At 42.3% G+C, this 24,105-nt stretch overlaps 1 protein-coding gene across 2 annotated transcripts in view; it reads right to left on the bottom strand.

Annotated features, from left to right (window-relative positions):
- TRPM3 (transient receptor potential cation channel subfamily M member 3) overlaps window positions 1–24,105 on the bottom strand; it is a 501,163-nt gene that overhangs the window by 147,569 nt on the left and 329,489 nt on the right. For both annotated transcript variants that reach the window (XM_055310391.1, XM_055310392.1), the window contains one exon: window positions 13,201–13,324. In XM_055310391.1, coding sequence (XP_055166366.1) covers window positions 13,201–13,324 — 124 coding nt within the window. The remainder of the gene's footprint in view (window positions 1–13,200; window positions 13,325–24,105) is intronic.

Below are 24,105 nucleotides of genomic sequence, written 5' to 3'. Positions count from 1 at the left end.
CCCCACCCCATAGAGACAGTGCCAGAGGGTGAGAAAAGCAAAAGCTTTGGAATTAGACACATCTGTGCTTGAAGGCTGGCTGTTTCAATTACGATGCTGGCTTAGGCAAGAAACCTAATGTCTTAAGCCTTAGTTTCTTAATCTGTGAAATTGGAGAAATAACACCTATCACATAGTGTTATTTTGAGTTTCAAATGAAATATATGTGCAACGTGCCTAGCAGAGGGTCTGAAATAGAGTCCTCCCTAAATAGTAGTTGGAAAAAAAATAAAAGGGCAGGGGGAGAAAAAATACAGTATCAAATATGGCAGACCTGGGCTTTGTGTATTAATTTATTCAGCAGGCATTTAAATCAGGCATCTACTTTCTATCTAGCGATGTGTGACATGCTGGACGAGACATGTCTTCAAGGAGTCTAAAAGTGCAGACACAAACACATGCGAACACAAATAAATGGGAGAAGTGCACAGGGTGGCAAGCGCCATCACAAAACAAACAACAGAGGGAAAGGGTGAAGAGCTTTACATAGGGTGGTCAGGGAAGGCTTCCTGGAGGAGGGGGTGTTCAAGCTGAGTATGAAAAATGACAAGAGCCAGCCACGCAAAGGCTAGAGGGAAAGAGTTTCAGGCAGAAGGAAGGGTACAAGCAAATGCCAGAAACCAAAGAAACCCAGAGTGGCTGAGATGAGAGACCAGTGCCACAGCAAGGAAACACACGGGTGTAAGTCCTGGCAGTCATTCTCAGGGAAAACCTCTTGAGAGTCTATCATTTCCCCCCTGCACCCTGCACCCCGTGCCCCTGGAAGCGCCACTTTGTAATGAGATCTCTCCCTTTGTTACCAGCCTGTCCTCTACAGATTTGGAAAAAAAATGGTGCTACTTCGTTAAGGTGAGGTAGCCTGCCCCTGTTCAAATCCCCGGCATTTGATGGTTTGTTAGTGTTGTTAGCTGACAGGATGCTGTGGTTCTGGAACGTTCTGTGGTTCTCCACTGGCTCCATGGGTGGGGGAACCTGATGAAAGGACTCACACTCTGCTCTTGGCATTCGTGCAGCCCCTACTGGAATCGACTGGTGGAATTTGTGTTTCTCCCCCCGAGCCAGGGCCCTGTGGAGGTTAACATGCTGCCAGGAAAAATCCAACCTTATTTCCCGGGCCCCAAGTCAGCCTACCTCGAGGTAAGGCTGAGAGCTGCAAGCTCCCTATCTTCTGGGTAGAAACCACCCTGGCTCCTACCTGGAATGAGGTTGGTGGGCAGTGGCGCGGGAACTTTATTTCACCCGTGTCAGAAGTAGGGTAGTTGTTTTTGCTTTTTTGTGGGTTTTTTGTTTGTTTGTTTGCTTTCATTTTTGTTGTTATTGTTGTTTTTTGTAACTGGTTTTGATTTACTTTCTTTTTCTTGTATAAAGTATGTGGTGGCCACAGCTGGAGCCTGGGTCAGTGAATGTCAGTGAATTCCTGAGAGGGAGACTTGGTGAATACAGTCTGTTTCCTGAGGTCAGGGTGAGACAGCTGTAGGTGTTGGGAATGGCATCAAAAGTGTCCTTTGCAAAGTTGCCCAGGGTGGCAGCGTGGCCCCTGGCTGAGTTTTAGCAGTCATCTATACCAGCCATCATCAGCTTCTTGGGCATAGGAGCTGAGGCACAGTGCCAGTGCCCCTGTGGTCAGAGGTGAGGTGCACAAGCACAGCCACAGCAGCTGGTCATCATGCATGGGACAATGTGGGCCTTATTGATCTTGTTTTCCAAGTAGCCTCGCCCCATAGGTGGGTGGAAAGCTTGACCGAGACCATGGCCCCACGGATGGCAGTGGCCATCTCCCTGGAGCACTTAACACCCAGACCGACATGTCCGTAGTCCTCTCTGATGGCAACAAATGCCTTGAACCTGGTCCACTGGCCAGCACAGGGCTGCTTTTGCACCAGCATAGTCTTCAAAACCTCATCCTTCAGAGATACCCCAGGAAAAAATCAGTGATCTCAGATTCCTTAATGGGCAGGAAGAAGAAATATATCTCCTCCAGGACTTGATCTTCATGTCCTTCACCAGGCGGCCCAGCTTGGTGACAGGATCCACTCCTTGCCTTTGGCCCACTCAGAAGCCACTGTGGTCTCCCATTCCAAGGTCCCGGGGTCCCTAGACCCTCCCACCACATCAATGTCATCTGACACTTGGTGTTTTCTCAGAGAAGAAGCAGGGAAATGGTCTTTGAATGATGGCAATGGGTGGGAGGGCAGGAGGAGCCCCGACCATGTCACTTATCAGCTGACTGATCTCAAGTCAGTAAAAATAGGGAGGACATTCTGTCTCTTAGTGTTGTGGGGAAGACAAAATTACAAAGCAACTGGCAGGCTAGGGATTAATATACTCCTCGTCCTCCACTTCCTTTCCTTCTCTGCTCTCCAGGAGGCGGCGACACCTTTTTCTTCCTGTCTGTTCTTGATCACTGAAGGGGTCATCGCGAGCATGTACAGAGCACTTGGGGTGGTAGTGAAGTCCCCGAACTTCTGAACACTTGTTAGAAGTCATGGCCAAGCACTTGGAGAATGGGATCCCAGTATAGACAGTTCCCAGCTTTAATTTACGATTTTTCGGCTTTATTCTGGTGTGGAAGTGATTTGCATTCAGTGGAAACTGGATTTTGAATTTCAAATATGGATCATTCCGGGCTGGTGATATATGTTAGGACAATTTCTTGTGATGCAGCCCCAGCTCCTGATCAGCCCTGCAGTTACGAGGTCAACAACCAGTATGCTGACAACCATTCTGAATCCATACATTCTGTTTTTCACATTCGGTACACTATTCCAGAAATTACATGAGATATTCAACTTTACTATGAAGTAGGCTTTGTGTTTGATGACTTTGTCCAACTGTAGGCTATTGTGTCCTGAGCACGCACATGATAGGCTCTGCTAAGCTGTGATGTTCAGCAGGTTAGCTGAATTAAATGCATTTTTGGCTTAATAATATTTTCATTTCATTTTATGATGGGTTTATCAGGGTGTAACCCTGCTGCAAGCTGAGGAAGATACGTATTTAAAATCAAGTTGATTGTGGCCAATTTCACTTAATTATGCTTTTTCTCTGTTCCAGCCTCCCACCAGGCCTATTCTTAATATATCATGAAACTTCACTTGATGGCATCTTTGGAAAATGAGGAGTTTCATATAGGTGAAATTTTGTTTTCCAAAAAAATTAAGCCCATCTCCTTGTGACAAATTATACCAGAATTATCTAGGCTCAAAGGCATAGAAAGACATAGAACTGTAAGTAGTAATGGTGCAGAAGCAAGCATTCTATTCTGTGAGAAAGCTTTTACCATCTTTCAGACTCAGGCCACATCCCAGGCCAATGACATGAGAGCCGCGAGGGGTGGGATCCAGGCTTGTTGTTTTTAAAGCTCCCCAAGTGATTCCAACATGTGGCCAATGTTGGAGCCTCTGTCTGCCCTGTGTTTTCCCAACACCTTGAACCTCTATGTTTCTGTGGGTTATGTGCCTATGTTTCTATAAATTAAAAAAAAGGAAGGAGGAGGAGTACAAGAGGGAGGAAACTACAGTTGTGTGGCCACCAGAGGCCGGTGCTGTGGTCCACAAGGATGGGGATCAGGGATATGTTAGCCATGTCATTAGGGAAATAAAGAAGGCAGATCAGCTCCAGAGTGAGCCTGAGCCCTGGCTGCAGTTGATCATAAGCCGTGGAACTGGGCGGGAGCATAAAGAAAACACAAGAGAGAAAAAGACCAGATGAGAAGGAGAAAAAACAACGCAAATCAGTTCTGAAATAAAGGAGGAGATTGGCAGGCACGACATTTAGATTGTCTTTGAAGGAGAAAATAGCCACGTAGAGCAGATAAAAATCAAAGATAAATGATAGAGATGATGGCAGCAGTGATCATCTTTATGCGGTGTATGTTTGTCCTCCTCGATCAGGATAATTTTATCTGGTCAAGGCTGGGGTTTGGTGAAGGCAGATAATAAATTGGGAGAGTGGTCTATTGGGTGACACGTGATCTGCCTCAGGCTAATGGCCCCAGGCCGAAACCTTGGGATTTGATGAATGTATTCATTTACTGGGCATCACACCTAATAAGAAGAAGCATAAATACTAATATAGATGGAAATGTGGGTGAATGAGTTCACATGACAGGAGGCACTGTATACACACTGATTAGCAAGGAAGGGAGAACAGAAAGCATCCTGCTTTTCGACACCCGGTTTACAAATAACCTGCGTTCTCCAGCCTCTCTTGCTCCTTCCCATTTAATTTCTCCTCCACCCTTCTGCAAATACTATGGTTTCCAACCACACCAAGGCATACAGGTTCGAGGGCATTCCATGGGATCGAAGCGGTGGGAAGAAATAAATACTTTGGGAACCACCTGTGCCCCTTGGAGCTGTAATTTTCAAACTTGAGTTCTACAGCCTTTGGTCAAAGGAAGTGTCACTGGGAAGGGTTAGAAAACTCAAGATAAATTAAAAAGAGAGAAAGGTTAAACCAGCGTCTGTTAACGCTTTTTCTCCTTGCATTTAGCTATGAAGGAGATGCTGGAGGAAGCAGAGTCTGGAAATGATGTGAATCCGAGGCTTCTGGGGTGCGGTGGAAGAGGGAGGAAGAGGGAACAGGTTCTAAAATGCGAATACATGAACAATTTTGTGACTAGGGTCATCCTGTCCCAGAGAAGGGGATGACAATCTTTTTCTTCTTTGGAAGTACACTTCTTGGTTTCCTGTTCTTAGTCTCTTTATTGCAAACCAGAATTTTGCTCTATTATTTACACTGCTTTATGAGACAGTGGGTTCTGAGCTGTAAATAGATCTTTGGATCATAGCCCAATTACAAGCTGTGGGCTTCCTGAAATGCATGATTGACTGTTTAGCATGGAAGAGCTTACATGTACAGGAACTGTTAATGAGAGACGTGGAGGTGCACCCAGTTAGAAATTCCTTGGAGGTTAAATGTTCATTCAGATGGGGTATCTCTGAGGGACTAGAAGGAACGAAAGGCAGTGTTTATGGGTCCTGTGGTCCAAATGTAGTTATTGCTATGGGAGGGCATCTACTACAGTGGTTCTTTTTTTTTTTTTTTTTTTTAAATATTTTATTTATTCATGAGATACACAGAGAGAGGGAGAGAGAGGCAGAGACACAGGCAGAGGGAGAAGCAGGCTCCATGCACCGGGAGCCCGACGTGGGATTCGATCCCGGGTCTCCAGGATCGCGCCCTGGGCCAAAGGCAGGCGCCAAACCGCTGCGCCACCCAGGGATCCCTACTACAGTGGTTCTTAACTCTTTGGAGTGATTCATCCCGGGGGAATCTGAGAATTGAATGTATTCTTCCCATAATATGCATATGCTTACAAAAATTTGCATATATTTTCAGGGGACTCACCGAACTTACTGAAGACTTATGGCTGTTCTTAGACACAAGGCTAAGAATTCTTACTCTATTGAATTCAGAAAAAACACTGGTTCCTGTATTCCTTTTTGGATAGTAATGTTCCTAGCTGGGAATCTGCTGTAGGGTAGGGGTAGAGAATCCATTTCAGTACTTCTAGAAACTACTACATTTAACATTTGAAGAGAGGATTCAAGAGCTTTCACAAAATACGGAAAGATGTATAAGGCATGGTCTTTTACCTCAAGGAAAATTGGACTTGGCTAGACTAAAGTATAAGGGATAAAATTAGTAGTATTAGTAGTTGTGGCTGGAAAGGTAGACCAGATCCAGACCAGAAAAGGCCTTAAATACTACATTAAGGAACTGAAACTTAATTCCAAGCTAACAGTCTAGCTTGTACAGTCTTCATTGTTTCGCCATATCTATATACCAACACTATAATCAGATCTTTGAATTGATTCCCCTTTAAACTTTGTGTTTATTTAGGCTTACTAGTCATGGTTTTGTGTTTTGTTGTCATTATTTGTAATATAATGCAAATTAAAACATGCCTCTTAAAATAAAAATATTGATTTGTCTTCCTCCTGAAACAATCTCTTATGCAAACAGCATTCCTCACTTTGGCAAACACTGCTAAGGGCAATGGGGGTTTCTGATTGGGTGGGAGGTTATAGTTAGGAGAGCTGTTCTTTAAGAGGTGTTCCGCAGCTGAGTGTCAGTTGGAACGGAGGGACTGGCCAAGCAGGAACCATTGGTCAAGGCAAACATGGTGAGACCCTGGCTTTGAAGGCAGAGTGGAATGCAGAGTAGAGGTGAGATGTGGAGTCTCTGAAACCCAGTCTCTAGAAAGTCTGTCTTAGATCTGAAACTCAAAACAATTGTTAGGTATAATATTTAATAAGTCAGCTCTTAAAGTAGGAATGCAATAATATGTTTGTTTCTTGTGTATTTATATTTCATTTATCATAATATTTTATTTTTCTCAGTAAAAGAGAGCATTTTCTGTGTTTTCCTATTGCCTCTAATCCACTGATAATTTTTGCTGACTATGGCTAGGAAAGGTCAGGGGTGTTTCTGTTGGTTCTGAGAGAGTCTGAGACCTTGAGAGTGAGGATGGAAATCAAATGGGATTTTTCTGTACTTCTATGGACTCCTCCAATTTGTTTCATTTTTCTGGTTAGCTTAAAAATAGACAGAATTCTCTGGAAGAAAAAAACAAAGGTATCTAGAGATTAAATAGTTTGCTGAGTGTCATGCATTAAATGCAAATCTGGGATTTGAAGCCAAGCAAATGGAGTCTAAAACCTGCATCATCCTTATTCCTAGAAAATGATATTCTAATCTAAGAGTTTCAGAACCTTCAAAAATCAACCTGCAATCACCCACTGTGTGTTGAGAATGTAATATGGAGAACATTTTTAAGGGAGCAATACTTCTTTGCATTCTTTTCCCACTATCTCATTTAAAATATTGAGATTTAAATTATGTGATGACGACATTTAAATGAACTTAAAAGAAGTAAGGTACAATTCAGCATCTATCTCAAAGAGCATTTCTATTTCTCTCCAAACCCTGTGTTGGAAAAGACTGTTTTTTTTTAACTTGATACATGACTCTATGACTCTCAGCCATTTGGCTTAAAAAGCTCCTTCCTTTCCAGCTTTGTTTTCTCCCCTCATGATCATAGGAGTCTACTGTGCTTGTTTGGCTGTTGGTGTTAAACAGGGTAGACAGTGGCAGGTTACGTATATGTTTCCTTTTGTCTGTACTTTCTATCCATTGAGATGAGCAAAGAGGGAAGCTGGAATGTGAAGGTGGGATGATAGATCTCCGAGGTCAAATTGTGCCTAACTGACAATTTTAGCTAGGACTACGGAAACACAAGGGCAAGTGTAGACATCTGTGCTTACACTCGAATTAGTATCTATAGTTACTCATAGAATAAATGTAATTATAGTGAAAGTCATCCAGGGCTTCCTCAGAGCCTCATACTGTGCCAACGTTCTTTACACGTGCTAAAATGCTGCATTCTTAGTAACTCAGGGTAACCTGGGTCTTCAGGAGCATCTCCTACACGATGCTGAGACCCTAACTTGCCAAGTAACACTCACCCAGCTGCCTGCCCATGGTATCAAGAGTCTGATTTTCTAAGCAAGGAACATCTCAGACTTTGTGGTCCTTTCCTGGATAGAAGGGGCTTGTTGACAAAAAGAGAAGAAACCTCTTTGTTTAGAAGTCATGTTTGCTTAGTTTTTATGAATCTATGAAGATAGGTAGAGAGAATTCCCTCTCATTTTTCCAAATGCGGCCGAAGTTGTGATGTGATATCAGCATACACTTTAATTACATCCTCGTAAAGAAACAGATCTCCCTGAATTGGAAGGTAGAGGACATTGGCCTCCAGGGACTCATCGGAAAGACACGGACCACACTTCTCTGTGGCCTTCCCTACTGTCTAGGGGAGATTCGCCAGCTCTATAGCCTGTCAAGCAAGAACAGGAAGCCGTGTGAGTGACATCTGGGGACTGCCTGGCCTTGTACTTGGCAGGGCATGGATATAGGGCATGGGAAACCCTTGGGCCAGTCTTGATCTTTTGGTCTATGATGATTTTTGTCTCACTGTGTCTTTTTTTTTTTTTTTTAAATCTAAGTATAATCTTACCAGTAGGAGGAAGTGTGGTGGATCTAAAACACATGAGTATTATTAAAGTGGTCAATCCTGGGGCTTCATGGAGTTAAGTCACCTGAATGATAAAGCCAGAACTGGAATCCAGGTTTGTCTGCTCCTAGAACTTGTTCTTCATAACCACCACATTAGAATACCTCCCACAACTTAAGCAGATGGCCCTGAATCAAACCTAAGTCCATAAACCAAATCTATGACTCCCTAAGGAGATGTAACACTGCGTTAGTGGAGATTTTAAGGCAATTTATGGATATTAAATACGTATCTGTCCCCACTAATGTATATTCATCTGAATTCGTTCATTTATTCACCCATTAAATAAAGATTTATTGAGTGTCTGCTATGTATATGCTCTGCTGCTAAGGGATAAGTGAGTGAAGGGAAAACAGAATAATGAATTAGACACAGATTCTGCTCTTAACAGCTTACATGAGAAGTCAAAGATATATAAATGACTTAAGGTATAAATGATAAGTACCACAAGAGAGCTGCAAATAAAGGAGTGCAGTGTATTCTAGGTGTGTGTGTGTGCATGCATGTGTGTGAATGTGGCATGCGCACTCGTGCATTCATAGGCATATGTGTGTTTGGCAATTGGTTATGGCTAATTGAGAGAGCCCTAAGTTTGAAAAAATGCAGGGAAGCAGGCAATAATAAAAAAAAATAACTGCAAGAAGATTGGTTTCCTTAGCATGAAAGGTCCATAAAAAAGCGATGGAATTTAAGACTGGAAATATAAGTGAAACATTTACATTCAAATGAGTGATGTCATTGATTCTGTGCTTCAGTTGGAAGCAACTGGCATTACTGTGTAGAGGGGCCAGCAGACCACAGCTTGTGTGTTAGATTTGACCCATGGCCTGATTTTCGATGGCCAGTCAGTGGAGAATGGCTGTTAGATTTGAGAGTAGCCTTGGCTATTCCTTGCCTGAAGGTGTCCCCCCCACCTCCTCTGGTGAGAATGTGATGACATTGAGATGCCACAGCTTTGGCTGCTAGGAAGGAACAGTTTCACCTTGCAGGCTGTATGTCCATCATCTTCCAAATACATCTCGATCCCAGGTCCCCTCTGATTGCACCCAAGCTACCTCTCCACTGTGTTTCTGTGGCATCCCCAGAAGCTTCTTGACTGGAGAGGTTTAAGGACAAATCAATTTATTTTTCCTCATGTACATCCTGAATTGATGGACTGGATAAGCATACTTATTAGTCTAGTTGCAAAGATCACTTCTGGGCTTTAGAATCACTACAGCACAGGAGAACTCACTGTAGGGAAGGAAGAAAGAGGCTGGTGTCCCCATACCATAAAGGCAGTGATAGGTATTGCAAAGGTCCTCAAGTGGCAGTCAGACTATCAAGGTTTCCACAATTGTAGGGAGCAGGAGAGGCGAGGCCTCACTAGAGGCCCAAGTAAGAACCAAACGACCCTGCTTTGGGAGTGGTACCGAGAAGCAGCAGGCCCAGGGGCAGAAGGGTGGGTAAGTGAAAGGACCCAGGCCAGCGAAGAGTGGAAACAGTCTGCGCTCTCTGCGAGGCACAGGGCAGAGACCACTGCACTCAATTCCACTCTGCTTCTGTGAAAATCATCTCAGAAGTTTGAGCTCTGACTAGCGAGCCACAGAGAAGCTTGGTGTTCAAGTTTGAGATGAATGAGTGATGGTGGCAAGTGGAGGAGGGAGGGCAGTTGTGCTTGGAGCTGGGAGTGGATTTTAAAGTCCTGGTTTTGGGAGCAGAGTCCGCACTGAGTGTGGACCTGACTCCCTGGTGTGATTGACAGGTGGTGGCAAGGTGGCCCGTGTGAGGTCCAGCAGCTGAGAAAGGACAGCAGGTGGGAGGAACCATCAGTGTGGACACAAAGGTGGTGAACTAGTCTCTGGACTAGTGGCCTCCTCCACTGGGACGCGGTCTGGGCCCCACATACCATGGGGGGCTTACATGGCTGAGCGAGGTCCTCCTTCACTACAGAGTGGAAGGGAAATGTGCTAAAGCAGTGGGGCTGGAGGGTCAGAAGGGGCGCACAGGATGTCGAGGAGGCAGAGCAGGGGTGAGGAGCTGGCCCTGCACTTTGGAACTAGAAGACTTTTGTTTCTACACATACAATCAGCCTCACACTGTGCTTTGCCACTTGGGGTCCTCTTCCTGGTCCCGAGCTCTTCCTGACTAGACTCCTCTTGATGAGGAAGGGGGTGACAGGACACTAGGTGCCTCCAAGTTGATATGCTGCTGAGAACAGATTTAATCTCTTTCTCTTTTGGTAACTCTGATGGAACGTAGCTCAGAGGCTGCTTTCTAGGGGGATGTATCTTCTCAAAAGGTGACAGATTCTGAGATGTTGTTTGGACCCAAGAGGAGAAGTAAGTTGCTCCAAGGACAATATGGAATGAATAGAAAGTACCACCAAAAGGCCCATCGAGGGGTATTTTCCATGAGGCCACGTGGCCCAGGCACCTGAATTTCACAAGCTAATTACACATCCCTGGTGAAATTCTTTCTTACAGAAGTTACAAGGATGCAGGGGTGAGAAAGACATCAGCCCGGCTCTGGCACCAGATCCCTTCACTGAACTTAGCAAGAGTTAGACTGACCTCAGAATGGTCTATCCCACTTCATCTGTGAAGGGAATAAATGCAACTGGGAGGCTACAGAAGTGAGGAAGAGCTCCATGTGAACTTCTGAGAAGTGGAAACTTTCACCCCAAACCTGGGAGGTGCTGAAGGTTCTCACCAAGGTCATGTGGCTATTTCCTGGCCATGAGATATGCTAAGGTAGGCAGCCTGGGGAGTAGAAGCCACCTGGGCTCTGTGGCAGGACACCCCCTCCCTGCGGGCTCCTCCTGGCGGTGTGCACATCTCCACTCTCCCTCCATCTCACTTTCCTCCTCGACTAAGGGGAGAAACAATGTCCACATCATTTATAAAGCATCTGGTGCTTTCTGTGCACATGAACAGTCCCTTCAAAATGAAAATTCTTGTGATTTAAAAAAAAATCTTAATTTCTGCCCAGTTCTGAGAAGAGGATAACTTATTTCCTGTTAAGATTGCATTGCCTTAGCCCACAGCTAGGGATATCTCACGTATCTTGCAGTAAATTTCTGTCACTAAGATACAGTTGACCTGGGATCCCTGGGTGGCGCAGCGGTTTAGCGCCTGCCTTTGGCCCAGGGCACGATCCTGGAGACCCGGGATCGAATCCCACATCGGGCTCCCGGTGTATGGAGCCTGCTTCTCCCTCTGCCTATGTCTCTGCCTCTCTCTCTCTCTCACTGTGTGCCTATCATAAATAAATAAAAAAACAAAACAAAAAAATTAAAAAAAAAAAAAGATACAGTTGACCTTTACAGCAGGGGCTATGAAGAAGCAACATAATGATTATTAGGTAGAGTCCCAGGGAATAGTCCTACGGAATACTTCACTTGGGGAGGCCACTCACCTTCATTTGGTTCTATGACTTCTAAGTGGTTCCTTGAATTTTAATCCTAACTGCCTTTCTAGGAAATTTACAGGACCCCTGAAATGGATAGTTCTGGTAAGTTTTCACAGTTGGCATAGGGAAACTGACTGTTAGCACAAAGTCAGTAGGAAATCCATTCTATGTGTGGCATGCTGAGGGGTTCATGCCCCCCTCTGGGGCTGGAGGGAGTGTTGAACTGAGTCTCCTTGTGGGCACCAGGAGTCGTGGCTGTGAACCTCATCAGTGTGCTGGCTTCTCTATACAAAGTGGACAGACTACCTGGGTCTATGGACACTCAAGGATTAGAGGTGTAAAACCCAGAAGGGGCTGAAGGTTCTCACAAAGTTCATGGAGGATGCTTGCTGGACGTAGGTCTTGCTTACTTGAGTCAAGTCCTGTTTTCCTAAATGTTTGGCTTCTCAAACTCAGAAGTTGCCTCCTTTCCTTGCTCTCCTCCCTCCTGGCAGTCACAGTGAACCCCTGTGGGTGTCAGCAGCTGTCCTGGGCATCAGGACACCATCCTGAGCAAGACCGCTCTAGGCCATGCCTAGTGGGGGAACTGGCTGAAAGCGGCTCACTCCAGCCCCTCCTAACCCTATCTGCCTCCCTGTGGTTGAACCTTTCAGGGTCTGGCCCTGGTGTCCCTCTGGAGGAGAAGTGCCCCCCTTACATCCCAAAAGATAGTCATTCCATAATGCCCACGCAGACTTAGGGTGATTCAAAACCTGAGGGAGGCTTCTGTTCAGGTTTAAGCTGCTCTTTTAACTTCCCCTGTCAGCAGGCTGGCTCCAATGACCTCTGAGGATAGTCTTTGCTTGCTGAGGCCTGCAGGGAATCTGCTCAGAGTGGGCGATGTACCACATTTGATTCAATGAGACAATTTCTGATAAAAGCATTTCCCGCAGAGATTAAATGCCATGGTGTTGAGTCCTGCTCCCTCATTTACTAATCAAGTCTGTTTGCATCTCCTCATCTGTAAGGTGAGGATAATAATGGTACCTCTCTCATTGGGACAGTTGTAAAGATCACAGAAGTTAATGCATGTAAAGATTTCTCATGCTGCCTGGCACATAGCAAGTACTCGTTAAATGTTAGCTCGTGTTATTTCTGTTCACTCTAACAGAAGGTCTCTGGGATGATACCACATTTGCAAGACACTTGCACCAGATGTAAGGAGTGTTTCAGCAGTTATTGGAGGACACTTTGGAAGCTACAGAAGTTTCCAGCATTCCGTGGGCATGTCACTCCCTTTTCTACCTGCATGGATTAGCACATTAGCCCAGCCCCTGTGTCACTAAGATATTTGACAATAAGCCCATCAGTGATTCCCTACTCCCAAGCAAAGGGAAGCACCAAGGGAAGCATTTTCCAGGAGGAAACCTATTTTCTCTCCTCCACTCCTTTGTGGAGGCAATCGGAAGCATTCGGGGTGAGCTTCACTAGGATGCTGAAACCCAGCTACACACACTTCATTAAATCTGGGCAGAAAAAGTAGTGTCTTTGCTACTGAGGGGAGGAGGCTACAGGAGCCAATAGAGCCTGGGGAACGTTGTGAGCTTGGCTGGAAATAAAGAACAGTTGGTGTGTGATTCAAGAAAATGTTTCGACGGACTAAAGGAATATGGAGAGGCCTCTGCCACTCGTGGGGAATGCTGTTTACATACCAATTCCTTCTTCTTCATGCACTCCATGAGGATGATGAACAGATGCTGGGCTTGGGTCCGAGTGTACGTGAAAGTCTTCTGGATGGTCACCAGCAGCTGGTCCCTCAGGGATTCGTTGATAAGTCTGCAATTAGGAACAATGTCAACAATGGGTCAACCCAGTTCTTCTTCAGTACAGGTTTCTGAGAAATATTCTAGAACTCAAGAAAGCATTGTGAGGATCGACTTTGGACAGGAGTTATTTCTTCCTGTATGTTTCTCACTACAGTTATTTTGACTGTGGTAATCTAAAAAAACAACAGCGCACTTCAAAATAAATCCATTTTAATGTCTCATAACCTGAAAGAGTAAAGTCAGAAGATTAATTTGTTTTTTTTTGGTCTCTCTTTTTTTCTTTTATAATGACAGTGTCTAATACCCTCTTCCTCAAGTGCTGCTTTAAAAAGCCTTGCTTATTAGCATCTTAGTAAAAATTTACTGTATTACTTATATGAAGCTTTAAATTTCAACTTCAGCTCTAATTGTATGGAAAAAGCCTCCATCTCAGTAATTTGAGCATGAATGAGGAGCGATAGGACTTATGTTTCTTTTAATACCATTTCCTTTTCAAAAAAACAAAAACAAAAACAAACAAACAAAAAAAAAACAAAAAAAACCATTTCCTGTAGGTGGAGCTTCTCTGACCTATGTTTCAGGTTATCATGTCAAGCATTTGCTGTGTTACAGCCAACAAGAGTATGACCCACAGACTCTTAATAATGGACTGCTTCATTAAAAGACAGTTTTCATGCTATAGAAGAACAAGGAAAAGCAAGGGAGGTACGTTATACCCAATCACTGCCCTGATGCCTCTCAAAGATGAACCAGCTGTAACTGCTAACTCTGCCCTCCCTAACTAGCCTGGTGTGAACAGGGCTATCTTTACCAGCCCTGTTCAGATGGCAGGGAATGAAAAATCACTTTACTGTTATAGATTCTGTCCAAAATCAGGAAGATGAAACTGCTTCCAAGGACCAGTGACAAAATTATCATACTTTGCCTAGCATTTTACAGTTTTATAATTTTTTTTCTGTAATTGAAGAACTAGAAACTCCTATATACAATAGTAAAATATAATTATCTCATTTGGTGCTCATGGGAACCCTGAAGGCCAAAGGTCCATAGAATTTAAAAGGGAAGGGTATTTTAGCTGAGAAGAGATGGATGCTTAAGGTCCTCAGCAAATAAGTGGCAGAGCCAGAACCAGAATCTATGTCTTCTGATTCCTTGTCCAATACTCCTTCCACTACACAACTGCCTCTTATTACACCAAGAACCCTATAGCATGGCCTCTCTTCATCATTGTGGCTACTTGAGAAGCAAATTATAATGTTTGCTTCAGGGGCAACTTGGATGGCTTAGTGGTTGAGTTTCTACCTTCATCTCAGGTCGTGATCCTGGGATCCTAGGATTGAGTCCCACATCGGGCTCCCTGCATGGAGCCTGCTTCTCCCTCTGCATATGTCTCTGCCTCTCTCTGTGTCCCTCATGAATGAGTAAATAAGTAAAATCTTAAAAAAATAACATTTGCTTTAATGTGAAAGTAGACTAATTTTTGTTGCTTAAAAAAAAAAAAAAAGCCAGATGGAAGGCTTGAGGATATCTTCTTATCAGTGGCCTTCTTTTCCCCAAGATTGTGTGAGGATCATCTGAGCCCACTAGGCTGAACATTATGGTGCCTTAAGCTTTGAGGAGGGTGCATTCCTCATGACAGAATTATACCAAGGATCCTGGCATGTCACTCAGCTCTATGGAGGATTGACTTACACTTTCTCCACCCCACCCCCTACCCCAGAACCTTTATATCATGAACATTTAGAAAAAGAGAATGGTCTAGATGAAGCTGAAAAATACTATCAGATCTTCTCAAGATTACTAAATTATTCTGGAGGACTCTGTTGCCTTAGGTGTAGACCAATCTGAAACCACTCATGTATTCATTCATTCAACAATTGCCTAGTGATGTCTATTTAGTACCAGACTCTGTTGTACATGCCAGAGCTAGAGGGATAGATGAGAGACATACACTCCCAACCTTCAGTGAGCTTACACACTGGAGTAGAAAGACAGGAACCAGCAATTCAACTGTGATTGACAGTAGTAAAGAAATAGAGAATTTGTGACAGTTGAATATAATCTAATTTGGGGGTACAGGGAAGACTCCTTTGAGGACGTGCTGTTTAATCTGAGACTTGAAGAATAAATGAGCATTAGCATGATCAGGGAGATGGTGGGGCTAACTAAGAGCCTTCTTGGCAGGTGAAACAGCATGAATAAGCCTAGTTTTGAGAAAATAAAAGAAGGTCAGTATGGCTAGAACACGAAGAGCAAAAGAAATATTGGAACAAGATGGTGTGGCAAAAGGGATGAGGATAAGACCATGGCGGGGGTGGGGGGTACTTTTAAGATAGTGTTAGAGATTCTGGATTTTATCCCACAGGTAATGAAGCCACTGGAGAGTGACATGATCATGTCTGCGTTGCCAAATTTCTTAAAGGATTAATACATGAGCACTCATACCTGGGCATGTATCTATTTGACAGGCAACCCATGTGGATGGATCTAGAGAGTTCTGCAATATTGAGTATACATAAATGTATATTCAATACATAAATGTTGTACATGATTAACAACACAAGAAGAGATTCTCCTGATTAGCCACTTGGTTGATCCAATCACTCATCTGCAGGTGTTTAATTTTGATAACAACTCAAAATTTGTTTTCCATTGCTAACCATCTGCAGTGAAATCCCAGTTCCCTGAGGTCATTAACTGAGGGATTTGTTATTTGTATGTAGTCTATCACTTTGTAAAAATTGAGAAATCATGCACAACTTAGTTGATTGTGAGCTTTGTTGGTGAGGAGCACTGAAAGACACTAAAGATCTTATATTTTTAGCTCAATTTTGCAACTGAATGAAGTTGCGCCTTTGGTTAAGTCATTTAGCAGAAAGAACCTGGAATTCTATGTCTAGAAGTACAAGGATTCTCTAGACTGGTGTTTTGCAAAGTGTGAGGTGCCCATCACTGATGGAGCAAAATGGTTTTACGTGGCACAAAGATGATTTGGTCTTTCCAAAGCATTAAGTTATACTCATTAAACATTAAATAACTGTTATTCTGCATTTAGTTCTTTTTCCATCTTGACTGCATCAAGAGGAAAGTCACATTTTTTATGCTTCTTTGGCTTTAAAGGGCTCACAAGCACTTGCAAATCTCCCCCTTTTGGCAAAGAAATAACAGTTATTAGGTCCCATGCTTTTTGCAGAAAGTTCAATAACTTTTAACAGAAGATCCTGTATAACATTTGATGTGTTCAGAGCATGTCATGGTTTAGGACACACAATGGGTTACAGAGACCATATAAATTGGTTTTCATAACTATCTGAGAGGGAAGCAGGTATTAGTTCCATTTTGCAGAGGAGGAGACTGTAGCCCAATAAGACCAAGTGATTTGTACAAAGTCACATAGGTTGATGATCTTAGGCTTGAGCTGAGTCTGCTGAATTCAGCCTTCCATCTGTAGGGCTATTTTTCCTGTTTGAAACCTATAAATATGTTTTTTTAGTTTCCTAATCATCTACATTGGAAGTAGAAATTTAAGTATATTTGTTTTGGGAAATTGCTTTTCCTTTTTTGATAGACCATCTGAAGGAAATCAGACGAGTTTGGAGAAGATAGGGGGGAAAATGAGGACAATGGCAAAGTGCACTTAGTGTGTTGAAGATTTTATCTGCATCTGATTTCTCACAAGTGCTTGCTATGCTGAATGAGATGTTTTCTATTTGGCACAAAGACTTCCTCTGTCTTCTCTAAAGACCTTTTCTTTGTGGCCATATTCTGTAGGATATCGGGAAGCCTGCTCTCTTGATATTATGGCTTCCCTAGCTCTTCCCACTTTTTTTTTTCCTGCACAACACTGGAATGACCGTGATATTTAATCATCAGCAAAAAATAGAATCAGCCCATTTTAGATTTCTTTTTATGGCACTAGAACAGTGATTGAAAATTTCTTGACATCAAAACATGGTCATAGTATTATATAAAATTTTAGTCTTAGAATTGGGTCTTTGACAAAGTGATGCCTATTTATAGTAATTGTTAATTTTGAGACTCCATATGTACCAGTGCTATTTTTGGTATGCCTCAAATTAGAATGTTTCTTGATTTAGGAAGGGTAGTCATTGAAGTGAGGAAAATCTCCATACTATGGCATTTGTGTTTCCATTTAAATGCTGAACTTGTGATCTGGAGCTTTTTGGATGAGTCACAGAAGTATCTGAAATAGGTCAATGTTCATCCAGTGATTGGAGTAACCAACGGAACTTCCCATACTTGGCTATTCACATTCTGTTCAAAGGCTGGCAATACAATACATGCGTGCACACTTTTCTCAGAATGACTTTAATTAGCTGCAATAGCAGAGTTTTGTTCCTAGATTTAAAAATTAGAAAATGTATTTAGAATTCAATGGGACGCAAAGAGCTAGACTTAGGTTAATGGCTTTCATCAAGGAGTGAAGCCCTTTTCCTGCCCTCCACAGACGCTCTCAGTTAATTTATTCAGATACAGTATGAGAGAATTTTACTTATATAAAGATCATTAATAATACTGCAATTTGGTACTTAAAAGACATCATTTCCCAGAGAACCTCTAATGCTCTAAAGAAAAATGAAATTTTGTCATTTGCTTCATGCCAAAGCAAATTACTACATGTAACCTTAGGACACAGAAAGATTAAATATCTTGCCTATTGTCACAAACAACGGGATTTTTCTTTTCTTCACCTCCTCCTCTCCTTTCTCCGCCTTCCCCTCCCCACCTCCTCCGTTTCCTTCCTCTCCTCCTTCTCTTCCTCCTTATTTTTGGTTAGTAAAAGTTACCCCTTCCTCCCAAATGCCATGACTCTGGAGTCACAATTCTTCCCGGAGAGGTAGGACAATACAGTGAATAAATAAGCATCACAGTCACCAGGTTAGGCTGTCTAGAGTGAAGCTATCACTTGTTAGCTATATGATCTTGTGCAAGTTGTTTAGTTTTTCCATGTCATGTTTTTCATATATGTAAAATGAGAATTATAGGAGTGCCTATCTCATAGACTTTTGAATATTTAATGAGTTAATCTTTGTATAGGGCTCAATACCTATGCAAGTATTTGCATTATTAAAACATAGTCCCACACTGTTCTTTGCTCACTGATATTTCTTCTTGTTAAGTAGCACGTCCAATGGCTGGGGCCTTTGTGTGCAATACAGAGCTCTCTTCTGAGACCAACAGTGCTCTGCATCCTTGGTGAGCCCAACGGTATAAGGCCACTCCCAATCCAAGCTGGAGAAAGAACTCTGTCTCTTCAGAGAGATCAGAGATCACCAGTTCTTTCTTACATTTGGGAAGTAGAGAACATAGCAAATTTAGGAGGCTTAATTATTGCTGGAGCTTTGCAAACATCTGCACACCTATTTATTTACTTATTCAACAAACAATACTAGTTGCACAGTGGATGGACTTCTTACATGGCAGCTGGCTTCTCTCAAATTGAAGACTCGAAGAGAGAGTTTGAAGAGGCCCAGGCAAAAACTTCAAGATTTCTGATTTAACCTCAGAAGTCCCAGAATGTCATTTCCTTACATTCAATGAACCCAACAAGTCACTAAGAGCAGCCCAGATTCAAAAGGAGGGAGGGAACAGACTCCAGCTCTTGGTGGAAGGAAAGTAGGAAATTGCAGAGAGGGAATATATTGATGGTGGTCATCTTGGAGACCAGCAAATTCATCACGTGATTCTGTTCAGATGAGATGTGATAAAGCACCGATCTTTTCCACAGTTTAAACTGCCTCCGCTGTCTCAGCATTTTTTCTTTTAATAGCTGATGATGAGAATCACCATTTTCTTTAAAAGTGATTGTCTAAGCACTCAGAAGTATTTTCAAAATGTTATCGCTGATCTGAAGTGTTGTACCTGTAAATATTTTCTGATTCAAATATTCTTGAATCAGCAGCCTGTCTACATTTATTTAGTGTGTACTATGTACCAGATATTTCTTTTTGGCCTTGGGCACCTGGCCGAAGCCTTTTTTCCATGGATGCCATCATCGTACTTTTCCCTGTTAAATGCAGTATGGAAAGGACATCTTCATTAAAATGTGTGCATGCTTGGGCCAACCTTAATGCCCACTTTGAGTCACCACCAAGAGCAATGGGGCATTTTCTTGATGCCCTCACCACACTTTGAAGTCTGTTTGAAGAAGAAAAGCCACAAAGCAAATGCCAAAAACCAGAGAGAAATTTTGACTTACTAAAGTATTGTTCCAGTTTATGTTATTCTTTTTTTTTTCTTTTTGAGAGAGAGAGAGAGAGAGAGAGAGAGAGAGAGAGAGAGAAAGGGGGGAGGAGCAGAGGGAGAAGGATAGAGAGAATCTTAAGCAGGCTCCAAGTCCAGCAATGAGCTTGATGAGGGGCTTGATCTCATGACCCCGAGATCATAACCTGAGCCAGAATCAAGAGTTGGATGCTTAACAGATGGAGCCACCCAGATGCCCCCAGTTTATATCATTCTTGATCTACCTTTGTTTGGGCCCTTTTCGTATCTTACTCAGATGCTACCAACAGACTACTAATTGGGTTTGTCTCTATCCCCCCTCTAATCCATTCCACACAGTTGATTGAATGGTCTTTCTACAAAGTAAATAGGATTCTATTACCTCTTAAAACCCTGCAACAGCTTCTCCTCACCAGTAAGATGACAACTCAACTTTTGATATTTCTGGAGTCTGTACACTGCTAATCTGAAAATTCAGTTGAGGGATTTGAGCTTTGGGAATAACATAATGACACAGTTTAGGAGCAACCGTTTTGCAGATGAAGAGTCTGGAGCCTGCAGAGGGAAACTAACTTGCTAACGATTATATACCTGAAAGCACCAGAGCCAAACTTACAGGACAAGACAATCAGGAAGGAAGAATCTTTGATAATGAAGTATACTAACCTCAACTTACTGTGGTTATGTGAAGTTAGTGATTTGTTGTTTAGTGACTGGATACAAGTGGAGACTTCTCTGTCATATCCTGGAGACAGGATGTTCTGTATCTTATGTGTGAGAAGCCCGAGACTAATGTAATTTCAAGGATCCACTATTTCCCCAGAGTGACTCCCCAGATTCTCAGATGACCAATGTTCCTTTTAATTAATTAAAAGGCAAACAAATATTTCGTTTGACAATTAGAAGCCCTTAGAACAACTCTTAGGTTGAGTGATGTTTCATTTTAAACTCACATGTAATGAACTGACTGATGCTGATGGTTTGTAGAAAGCACTAGTTGGATAGAAAGTTGGAGAAGGGGGCACTGGGGTGGCTCAGTTGGCTAAGTATCTGCTTTCAGCTTGGGTCATGATCCCAGGGTCCTGGGATTGAGCTCCACGTCAGGCTCCCTGCTCAGTGGGGAGTCTGCTTCTCCCTCTCCCTGTCACTTCCCATGCTTGTTTTTTCTATCTCTGTCAAAAAATAAATGAAATCTTTTAAAAAAATGGGGCACCTGGGTGGCTCAGTTGGTTAAGCATCTGCCTTCAGCTGGGATCCAGCCCTATGTTGGGCTCCTGGCTCAGAGAGGAGTCTACTTCTTCCTCTCCCTCCGCGTCTTCCCCTCACTCATGCTCTCTGTCTTTGTCTCAAATGAATAAATAAAATCTTAAAAAAAAAAGAAAAGAAAATTGGGGAAGATGTGAATGAGACACAGGAAAGTGACCAACAGAAGGCATGCAATGGATAGGGACTTACTTTGCATGACTTTTTACTGAGGATAAACTCCAGATACAAATGGCTTCTGTCAGCTAAGAGCTGTGAAAATAATAACTCTCATCTCATCCGAATATGTAGCCTAGAAAAGTGGTTCACCTGGACTTTTCCTGAGGGTTCTATCTAGTAATTGGAGGTAATGAAAATGATCTTGGAGAAGCTGCCTGTAACTGGGAAGGATGCATCCTCATGGGGAGCATTTATCATATTGGTTCACTTTCTCTTTATTTTATTTTACTTTTTCAATTTTTAAAATCCACTCTAGAATCTTGAGCTAGATATGGTAAAACAGAAGATCCCAATACACATACAAAAGGAATCAGGAGGAGGGTGGTGCAGTGAGATTGAGAGTTGTAAGAGAGGCACTTAGTATCATAAGACAGGATTTGTGCGAGGCATTTTATGTGTGACATTTCATAAAGACAGATTAACCTAAGAAAATCCTAACTAGACTAACTCCTCGGATGCATGGACAACACAGTTTACTTAAGTATTCTCTTTTCTCAGTCTTCATCAAGGTGCTGAAGACAGAAGCTTTTCCACTACACCCTTACCTTGATTCCCCTTACCCTTCTTTTTCCCATAGCATATCACTTTCTAAAGCATTATACAAGGTGTTTATTATGTTAAATTACTATTTACTCTCTAACCCTGCTAAAATAATGTAAGTTCTGTAACCATAAACATTTTTGTCTATTTTGTTGACAGGTGTGTTTTTGTCAGTACCTAGAACAGTGCCTAGAACATAGTAGGTTTCTAAAAAATATTTGTTGAGGGGCACCTAGGTGGGTCAGTCAGTTAAGCATTTGACTCTCGATTTTGACTCAGTTCATGAACTTAGGGTTGTGAGATTGAGCCCCATATCGGGCTCCATGCTTAGTGCGGAGTCTGCTTGAGACTCTCCCCCTCTGTCCCTCCCCCACCTCATGAGCTCTCTCTCCAAACTAAATAAATAAATAAATCTTTAAAAAAAGACTTGTTGAATGGCTGAACAGGTAATGTTAGTTGGATGAAAGAATGTAATTAAAAAACGCAGAGAACAATGTCAAATAACATTGAAAATCTGTCAGACTCTCAAGGGGTCCCCCCATTTGGTGGAGCTCAGTTACAGAAATACTACAGCTATGTTATCCAATATGGTAGCTGTTAGCCACATGTGGCAATTTGAATTTAAATTAATTACAGCTAAGTACATTTAAAATTCAAATCCTCAGTCATACTAGCCATAGTTCAAGTGCTCAGTGGCTATCTGGACAGATAGAGAACATTTCCATCATCATGGAAAGTTCTACTGGATAGCAATGATCTTGAGGTAAACAGGGTTGCCAAGCTCTTTACTTTGGGCAGAAACTAGCAGGACATTTAGGTGAAAAATCCTCAGCAGTGTTGGCTGTGTCTCTAATTTCTCTCCCTTCCTTGTCTTGATTATGAATATGCCCAAGAGTAAAAATTGTTATGTGCTGCCAATGAATACAGGGACTACCACATGGTTAGGTAGCTTCTCTGCTGCCAAAATTAAAGGGAAAAACACATCTGTGCTCATTCCAAGTGAAATCCCATCAACGAGTATTGCATGTACACAGGCAAGAGAAATAGTTGGATTTTTATTGTTTTGGGCCCTCTATTAAAGAGAAAATCAGAGCTGGACTTAGATGTATGAGTTTCTTGGGCAGGTAAAAACACAGGCACCTCTTTAACTTAAAGGTTAAAGGTTTGTCTTAAAGGTTGGTCCAACATTTATTCAGAGAAGTTAACCAGCATGTGAGAGAAGGGAGAAAGCTGAAAGCTGTTGTTAAGAGTAACTCAGCCCCGGGGCAAGCAAATCTCCTGCAGTTATCGAGTCTCAAGTCCCTAGAGGCATTGCAGTAGTCCCTAGTAGTGAGATGTTGAGTAAACTTCCTAATATCTCTGTCCTCAATTTCCTTATCTATTAGATGTGGCCAATTATCACAGCTACCGCATAGAGCTTATGACATATAGTGTTTAGGTCAGGTTCTTGCATGCAGAAGCTTTAAAAAATATTAATTTCAATTTTTCAGGTATGCTTTTGGGAAGAGGGTCAGAGGTGCAGGGTAGAGGGTGGAGTGAGGGAGAGGGTGGGGTAAATCTCAATTCTCTGCCAAAGTAATTTGTCAAAGATTCCTTCTAAGTCCATATCCTACTCTATGAGATGTTGGAACAAGTATAATTTTATTTTATTTTTAGATGGATTACTGATGGATTAATTCCTTGCTGTTTTAAAATTATTCTTTCTTATAAATTATCCATAGACAACTGCTCAGTTAATCTGTCCCACAGTCCAGCCTCAAACAGTATCCCCCAAAAAGACCCTCTTGTTTTTGATATACTATATATTATGCCTGTAGGGAGACTCATATTTGTCAGACAGTTTAGACCGATGTACTTCACAGTGTTGATGAAATATTATTTACCAGACATCTTTTAGGCAGATAAATTTCTTATTTTTCCTTTGGCTTCATAATTCAATGTGTTATTTGATGATTGCCGGATAGTGATATATGGGGTTATCTATAACATTTTGTCTTCCATCGAGAATAAAAGTAGACATACATGGCATGTTGACTGTACATTTCCTTCTTTGCATCATTGTTAATCCATCACAGCAATCTTGCCCCTGAGACCAAATGTGCCCTCAGACTCATTCTCAACACAATATTCTAGGATGCCAGGACTAGTTGATTGTTGTTGACACTCAAGATGAAATCTATTTGTCATCCTTGTGCTAGAGATAATGAGATCTCAAACATACTATTAAATGGTGAATACCAAGGATATCATAGGGCTAAAGAACTCCAAATTCTAGGTTTGTCTCCAAGACACTGAACTATGACTTCCATGAATTTTAAGGAATCGATCTTTTACTACTTACTTTAGGGGTCACTGCTTATGTATGGATATTTAATTTGCGTTGAATATACCCCGAAAATGCAACAAATAGGTGGATCAACTCTAGGACAGTTGTCCAGCAATTAGGACAATTAAAGAAGAAGCCTTATTGAAGTTGAGGGAGACTTTTCGTGACAACAGTAATAAAGACGTGAGTTAACCTTGAAA

Source organism: Nyctereutes procyonoides, unplaced genomic scaffold, assembly GCF_905146905.1.
Source record: "Nyctereutes procyonoides isolate TBG_1078 unplaced genomic scaffold, NYPRO_anot_genome, whole genome shotgun sequence".
Lineage (NCBI taxonomy): Eukaryota > Metazoa > Chordata > Mammalia > Carnivora > Canidae > Nyctereutes > Nyctereutes procyonoides.
Note: the sequence above shows the minus strand (reverse complement) of the source record. Positions and strands in the feature narration are given on the sequence as shown.